The 7,793-nt window shown below is 38.2% G+C and overlaps 1 protein-coding gene across 2 annotated transcripts; it reads left to right on the top strand.

The window, feature by feature from the left end:
* The first annotated feature begins 1,015 nt into the window (after positions 1–1,015).
* Positions 1,016–5,648, top strand: LOC103715472 (uncharacterized). Of its 2 annotated transcripts, XM_088718196.2 has the most exons (3): positions 1,057–1,157; positions 2,211–2,253; positions 2,455–5,648. In XM_088718196.2, the coding sequence occupies exon 3, from the start codon at positions 2,527–2,529 to the stop codon at positions 5,545–5,547; it is 3,021 nt and encodes a 1,006-aa protein (XP_088574322.2). In that variant the 5' UTR covers positions 1,057–1,157; positions 2,211–2,253; positions 2,455–2,526; the 3' UTR covers positions 5,548–5,648. The 2 variants fall into 2 exon arrangements, with proteins under 2 accessions (XP_008801321.4, XP_088574322.2); XM_008803099.6 differs by lacking the exon at positions 2,211–2,253 and having other exon boundaries at positions 1,016–1,157.
* Positions 5,649–7,793: the final 2,145 nt, after the last annotated feature.

Below are 7,793 nucleotides of genomic sequence, written 5' to 3'. Positions count from 1 at the left end.
CTGAATTCATGCTCTTCATAGATATGTACCCCTAATTCCTCGAATCTAAATTTAAGTTCCCTATTTTCGGAATCTTTCCTTTTGTTTGAATAAAATTATTTACACCTTTGGTTGCTAACAATAGTACAGTTAAATATCATAAAGCATAGTTCGGAATTCCAAATTATTGATATTATTGCATAAAAAACTAAAATCTTATGAATTGGCATGGCAAAAATGCCTAGTCTTTGGCGGTGGAGGGGGCCACCTCTTGTTTCGAAACATTCAAGCTATGATGAGTGGCAACGTGACAAGTATGTATTCATGCAAGGCAAACGGGACAGCGGACTGGTTGGCTTCGTTTGTGGCCACTGGCCAGTCACTCTGGAGGCACCTTGGGAGTTGCCTAAAACGCTATGCGACTTGTTGTTTTTTTTATCTTATTGGATGTATTCATACTAGAATTATATGATTCATCCGTTTCAGCGACAAAAAAAAAAAAGCACCAGAGAAGAAAATTGAGGATGTTCAAACAAAAAGATATATCAGCATATGATATGTAAATAAAAATTATTCATATTTCCAAATAATAAGAACTAAATCATAATCAGAAAGTCATAGGAAAGCCATTCTATGTGTTTGAAACTATTGAAGCTAAGATATGAACAGGACTACAGGAGATTCTGGACCAAATGGTACCACTTCTAGCATAAGTATATTTCTAGCATTAACAGATTTGTTTCTTTCACCAATCTTTCGTCACTTGCAACCTGTTAACTTCCAAAAACAAAGGCAGGAAAAGGGGCAAAAAACATGGGAGTGCACTGTAGCTATACCCACAGATACCAAGGAAAACCGAAAAGTATTACTATCTTAACCCTTCAATTTTTTGAACACGCCCTTTCTAGCTGGTCTCTTCCTCCAAATTATTTATTTGCAAAGATGAGGAAAATGCACCACTTATGGAATATCATAGCAAAAATCGGGGTGGAAATAGGAAACCAATAAAAGAAAGGCAACAAATGTGAAACCAGTCAATAGTATCCTTATCTCACGCTTGACTATTATACTTCGTCTTTGCCCCCATGGAAACATATAGAGTTCTTAGAGCAGGTGAAGGGAGGGGAGACTCCTCTTGATTGGGCTTTGGAAAGAGAAGGAAGTGAAGAAAGAAAAATGTAAGTTTCCTTCATCTTCTTCATCAATCAAAGCATCTTCTTTCTCAAATTATTGGAATATGTGTTGCTTTCAAGTCCCTCTCAATCCCCTCTTTACCATTTATTCATCAACTTTTCTGCTTCCACCCCCTGTTTTAATGAAAAAGAGAACAATCTCGGAAAACCGAGCATCTATTTAGTTCTAGATTTTTCTGAGTTTTTCTATTGTATTTTTCTTTTCTTTTTTAATTCCGAAATTCTTAATCTTTGGTGAAAGATGTTAAGATCTGGACCGGATAGAAAGTTCTGGTGGTTCTTCCTTTCAAACTCATTCTTTGGTTGCTTTTCTTTGGAATGCTAAAAATTGGATTTTAGAATGTTAAAGATGAAGATCTTTTTTCGGTGCAATGTATAAATTTTAGATCTTGAGACTCATTTGTGCAGAGGACAAGCTCAGATCTAGACATTAGGAGAGATTCCTGTTTCTTTGCATAGAATAATTAATGGTAGAAAGTTTTCCAAATGCCAATGCCTGGAGAAGCTCCTTTCTTTTGGAATTCTTAAAAGTCTAATTTCCAACCGGATTCATGGAATTGCATCAGATTTTTGGTGCATATCCTGCCCAAAGTTCATTTTTTGATGCATACGTTCTAATAATTTTTTGCAGCGATTTATCATTATGGGCAATCTCTATTCTCCATCATTATGAATATAAAAATCCTTTTTTTCTTCTTCTTTTCTTCCAAAACGTGTTTATTATTCCCCCTCCCTTTTCTTGTTTTTAGATGTTGTGGGAGGCATATATGTGCCATTTCCTTCGAAGTTATTAGATGCTAAATTTTCATACGATTTACTATCTTGAACATGGAGCGTATCACTAATATTTGAGACCTTTCATGTTCATTTCGTAAGTGATTTTACAGGAACCTGGTATCTTATTCATTATGAATTTATAAGAGTGTTGTTTTCTAATTTATCGCTATTTGAATTTTGAGGCTTCTTCCCCTGTTAATAGATACTGCAAATCCATTTCTTTACCTAGAGTCACAAAGAAATCTGACACTTAATTTTCAGAGCTTGGGTTCCAAGTAATTTTCCACGTGCTCTGAACTAGAAGGTGAGAGAATCAGTATTCTTCTCCAGAGATTTCAGACAGCCAGTATGGTAGTGAAATATTAATTGAGTGCTATATTCTGAAAGTTTTTAGCCTTTGTCTTCATGTAAAATGGTAGCTTTAGCGACTAGAATTTTGAAGCAGTGGCTTATTCTTCCAACTTAAGGTGCTAGTTTGTTGAATTGCTCTACTTCCATGTTTCAGGGAGATTTGCAGCCTAGAATGAATTGAAGTTCTAACATTACTGAGAGCGGGATAACATATGAAGATGGATATATGGAGCTTCAACAAGAAAGCTCCATTCTTGGGGCGTTGTCTGCGACAATCTCAAGGAATCTTTCATCTTCTTCCTCTGCATTTGTCTCTGCAAGTCAGTCGCCTTTCTTCTCGCCACGATCACCAGTGCTCGGCTCCGAAGCAGTCCGACCTGACGCTGCAAACACTTCCAATAGTATTGTTATAAATGTTGGTCATCTTGGTTCTAGCACTGTGACTGAACCAGAATCTTTATCTGGTATCAACTTTGTGGCATCTGATGTATCTCCCGTTCCAAGTTTCTGCACTTCCAGTAATTTTGGAACTCCAGGAAATGTTAACAACAACCCCAGTCCGGTTTCCTCCTCTAATGGTATTTGCAATGGCAGTTCATCTAATTACAGCCAAGGAAGCAGTAATTGTCACTTGGCTCGCAGGGAGAAGCAGAAGAGATTGGGGAGAGGCCAGAGAAGGTTTTCATTTACTGAGCCTTCAGCTTCGGTTTCTTCAGCTAGTAGGCTTAGGAGCTGTGATGTGTACATAGGATTTCATGGGCGGAAACCCTCCTTGCTGAAATTTACCAATTGGCTTCGTGCGGAGTTGGAAATCCAAGGGATTAGTTGCTTCGCATCCGACAGGGCCTGGTGCAGGAATTCTCGCAGCTATGATATGGTAGAAAGAATAATGAACGCTTCTACCTATGGAGTAGTGATCCTCACAAAGAAGTCATTTGGGAACCCTTATAGCATAGAGGAGCTTAGAAATTTTTTGGATAGAAAAAATCTGGTTCCTGTTTACTTTGACTTGAGCGCTGCTGATTGTCTTGCAAGAGACATGATTGAAAAGAGGGGAGAACTGTGGGAGAAACATGGTGGTGAGTTGTGGATGCTGTATGGTGGCTTGGAAAGGGAATGGAGAGAAGCTATAGATGGACTTCAACGGGTAGTAGACCAGCAATTGGAGGCATTTGATGGTAATTGGAGAGAATGCATACTACAGGCTGTGGTTCTTTTGGCTGCAGGATTGGGGAGGAGAAGTGTGGTGGATAGAGTGAATAGGTGGAGAGGGAGGGTGGAGAAAGAGGAGTTCCCTTATCCTCGAAATGAAGCTTTTGTCGGTCGGAAAAAGGAACTCTCTCAGTTGGAGCTTATTTTGTTTGGAGATGTCAGAGGGGTTGGAGAAGGAGAATACTTTGAACTTAAGACCAGCCATAGGCGAAAAGCTTTTTCGATAGGAAGGTCTGGGAATTGTTGTGAAGAGAAAAAAGCAAAGGATCGGAAATCAGAAGGCAGCATCAAAGGAAAAGAGCCGGTTCTCTGGAAGGAGTCTGAGAAGGAAATTGAGATGCAGAGGTTGGGTAGTCCACATAGGCAATGCCCCCCTTTAAGGGCAAAGAATGGAGGGAGGTATGGTAGGAGAAAAAGATCGACAAAGATGCTGTACGGGAAGGGTATTGCTTGTGTGTCTGGGGATTCAGGAATCGGTAAAACAGAATTGGTTTTGGAATATGCATACAGATTCTCCCAGAGATACAAGATGGTCTTGTGGGTGGGAGGGGGAACCAGATATATTCGGCAGAACTATCTGGCTCTATGTACTTTCCTGGATGTTGATCTGAGCATTGAAAACAATTGTCTTGAAAAAGGAAAGATGAAGTGCTTCGAAGAGCAGGAAGAAGAAGCCATTTCCAGAGTAAGGAAAGAGCTAATGCGGGACATCCCATTCTTAATTGTCATTGATAACTTGGAGAATGAGAAGGACTGGTGGGATCAAAAAGTTATAATGGATCTTCTGCCACGATTTGGTGGAGAAACGCATTTCATAATAACCACCCGCCTTCCTCGAGTAATGAACTTGGAGCCAATGAAGCTTTCGTACTTATCCGGTGTCGAGGCGATGTCTTTGATGATGGGAGGCATGAAGGACTATCCAATAGTTGAAATTGATGCTCTTAAAGCCATCGAGGAGAAACTCGGCAGGCTTACACTTGGTCTTGGTATTGTAGGAGCTATTCTTTCTGAGCTGCCTATAACTCCGAGTCGGCTGCTTGACACTATAAATAGAATGCCTCCGAGAGTTTTGGCATGGACTGATAGAGAAGTTCCTGCATTGAGACGACATACAGTCCTCGTTCAGCTTTTAGATGTCTGTCTTTCGATATTTGACCATGCTGATGGACCAAGGAGTTTGGCAACCAGAATGGTTGAAGTAAGTGGTTGGTTTGCTCCTTCAGCAATTCCAATTTCTCTCTTAGCTTTGGCTGCACATAAGGTTCCAGAGAATCGTCAGGGTTCTCCAGTCTGGAAGAAGCTTTTGCATGCACTAATCTGCAGCTTTACAGCATCTCATATCAAGAGATCTGAAGCTGAAGCATCATCCATGTTGATCAGATTTGGGATTGCGAGAAGTAGCGCAAAAACTGATCGCATCCATTTTCATGAGATTGTCAAGCTATATGCTCGCAAACGGGGGGCCACTCGAGTTGCTCATGCTACGTTTCAAGCAGTTTTCCTTAGAGGCTCCGTCTCTCAATCTTTTGACCATCTATGGGCAGCTTGCTTCTTACTTCTTGGATTTGGAACCGATCCTGTGGTTGTGGAGCCAAGACCATCTGACTTGCTATTCTTCATAAAACGTGTGGTTCTGCCTCTAGCCATACATACATTCAGCACCTTCTCTCGGTGCACTGCAGCATTAGAACTTCTACGCCTTGCAACCGATGCATTGGATATTGCTGCAGAGTCATTGGTTTCAAGATTTGAGAAATGGTTTGATAAATCATTCTGTTGCATTAGAGCAGGTCAATCAGATGCTCAGAGCACATATCTTTGGCAGGACTTGACACTCTTGAAAGCAACTGTTCTAGAAACAAGAGCAAAACTGATGCTTAGGGGTGGACAGTATGACATAGGGGATGACCTCATTCGCAAAGCTATTTTTATCAGGACTTCAATCTGTGGTGAGCATCATCCAGACACAGTAGCGGCTCGAGAAACACTTAGTAAACTGACAAGACTTCTCACAAACATTCAAGTTAGTTGATCTTGTGTAATTTCTTTATCATTCACCATATATTCTTTCATGTGGTTTCACATTAGAATCACAAAAAATGTCTCAGCTCAATAAGAAGGAAATTACCGAAATAACTTCAGTTTTCTTCTTGCGCTTTTTTCCAATATTTTTGGCTCTTGCAGAAAGCATTGTTCATAATTATAAAATTAGTTTGAGCTTGGAAACCTTTTGAATATCATATAATGGCTGTTCTATTGATGCTATCCTGTAAGTAGCCGATCATGTAGAGATGATAACTGTCATTTTTTAATTGAGTTTTCGAGCCTCTGAACCTTAAGTGGTTGTGAAGGGAAAATACTCTTAATTTGCATGATGGTAATGTCACTTCTCCCTCATCTGCTTAACTTCTTATTTTTAATATTAATGGATAATTGGGGTCTCCCCAGAATTTATGAAGTTCCTTGGACCATGTGATCTCTAGATCGATGCTGTCTCTGTTTCTAATGATCTGTCCATCTCTACTGCCAGACCGATGCTTTAATCCATTGGTTACAATATATGTATACATATACATATATATATACATATATATATACATATATATATATATATATATATATATATATATATATATAGAGAGAGAGAGAGAGAGAGAGAGAGAGAGAGAGAGAGAGAGAGAGAGAGTACTCTCCTTTTGATATGACAGCTTTTAACATCTAGATAGTCTTTTATACTTCTATTTCTTGGATTAGAGTTAAAATTGGGTTGGATGCTAATTTCCTGTGTCTTCTTCAATCTTTGTTTTGCTCTATCGTTGGCTTCAAGTGTCACTTCTGCCAAACCTGAATTCATTTCTTCCTGTTGTTACAAGGGCTGTAAAAGCTATAATGGCAATGACTCTGGCTTAATTATTCATATAACTCTTGTTGTCAGATGTTGGAGTCATTTCATAGTTTGCGAATGATGTATACTCTAGGCTCTGGCTTCCACTAGATTTCACACAGGGGCCTCTGACTATAATTTAATATTGCAAATAGCTATATTCATCGGATTCTATAGTCATCCCATTACGCATTGTGTTCTTGAAGCTCTGGCTTCTACTACATTCACAAGCCTTGAAATTGTTTCTGGCTTTCAAAGTGTTCTTTGCTTGTCCCAGCTTCATATTTTTGATGCTACATTAACTACGGTGAATGCTAATTAAATATATTTGAGCGAGGAGAATATAACATCACAAGAAGGACAAAAAGAACATAGGTCAGTTTATGTACTTCTCTGTTAATTTATGGCTTCCTAAAGTTAGCAAAGGCTGCGCGGCCTCCTTAGAAGAAATCTTTTATCGCCGAACGCCAGGAGGAAAGGATGGCCGACTGGTCCAAAGGCGCCGCACTCAAGTTCTGGTCCTCAACAGAGAGGGCGTGGGTTCTGACATTTTTTAAAAAAATATTTTTTAATAAAATATTTTTGTACGAAAAAAATTCTATAAAATATACTCATTTAGGATTGTTAGTGGATTGAAATTAAATACTTTGTATAAAAAAAATGATTATGAGCTGAAAAGCAAAAATAAAGGAATGCGGATAAATGAAAGGATGATGGAAAGAGAAAACAAAAATATTAATTATATATGATTCTAATATGTATGGTATATAAATCAAATCATAAAAGCCGATAAAGCATTAACACAAATATAATCAATATCGATATAAATAAATAAAATAATATAAAAATAATAATTAATAAAAAGCTTTGGATTAATAAAAAATAAAGAGATTGACTCGCGAACGAATTTTGCTCCATTGCATAGCTCAGACCTAACCATTAATGAAGAAGCCATGGAACGGCGAAACCTAAATATTTTTAATGAAGAAAGTTATAAAAACTTATACACAGATTCTGTCATTTTTAAATGGAATATTTTTGAACCAAAAACAAATCTGTAAAATATACTCATTTAGGATTGTTAATGGATTAGAAGGCGGAGAGAATCGGTTCAAATCCCATATTATTTATTTATTATGCAATATTTTATAGTAGGACAACTGGGTGAGATTCCTTGCCGGAAGAGTTTGTCCAGGTTTAGGACATTACTCAGTTGGCTTTAATGGATATATGATTGAATAAAAGGTTATATGCTTTAATTGGAAGCTCTTGGATTTTAAACATATCAACCTTACTATCCATAATTATTCAGTCTGCTACCTACCATTTATCATCTAGATTTTAATTCGGTGGAATAAAATGTTTCAACTTTCTCTCCCCTACGAAGTTAATGA

The sequence above is a fragment of the Phoenix dactylifera genome, chromosome 3 (assembly GCF_051530095.1).
Source record: "Phoenix dactylifera cultivar Ajwa chromosome 3, Ajwa_hap1_PhDact_Kaust_v1.1, whole genome shotgun sequence".
In the NCBI taxonomy this organism is placed as follows: Eukaryota; Viridiplantae; Streptophyta; class Magnoliopsida; order Arecales; family Arecaceae; genus Phoenix; species Phoenix dactylifera.
Note: the sequence above shows the minus strand (reverse complement) of the source record. Positions and strands in the feature narration are given on the sequence as shown.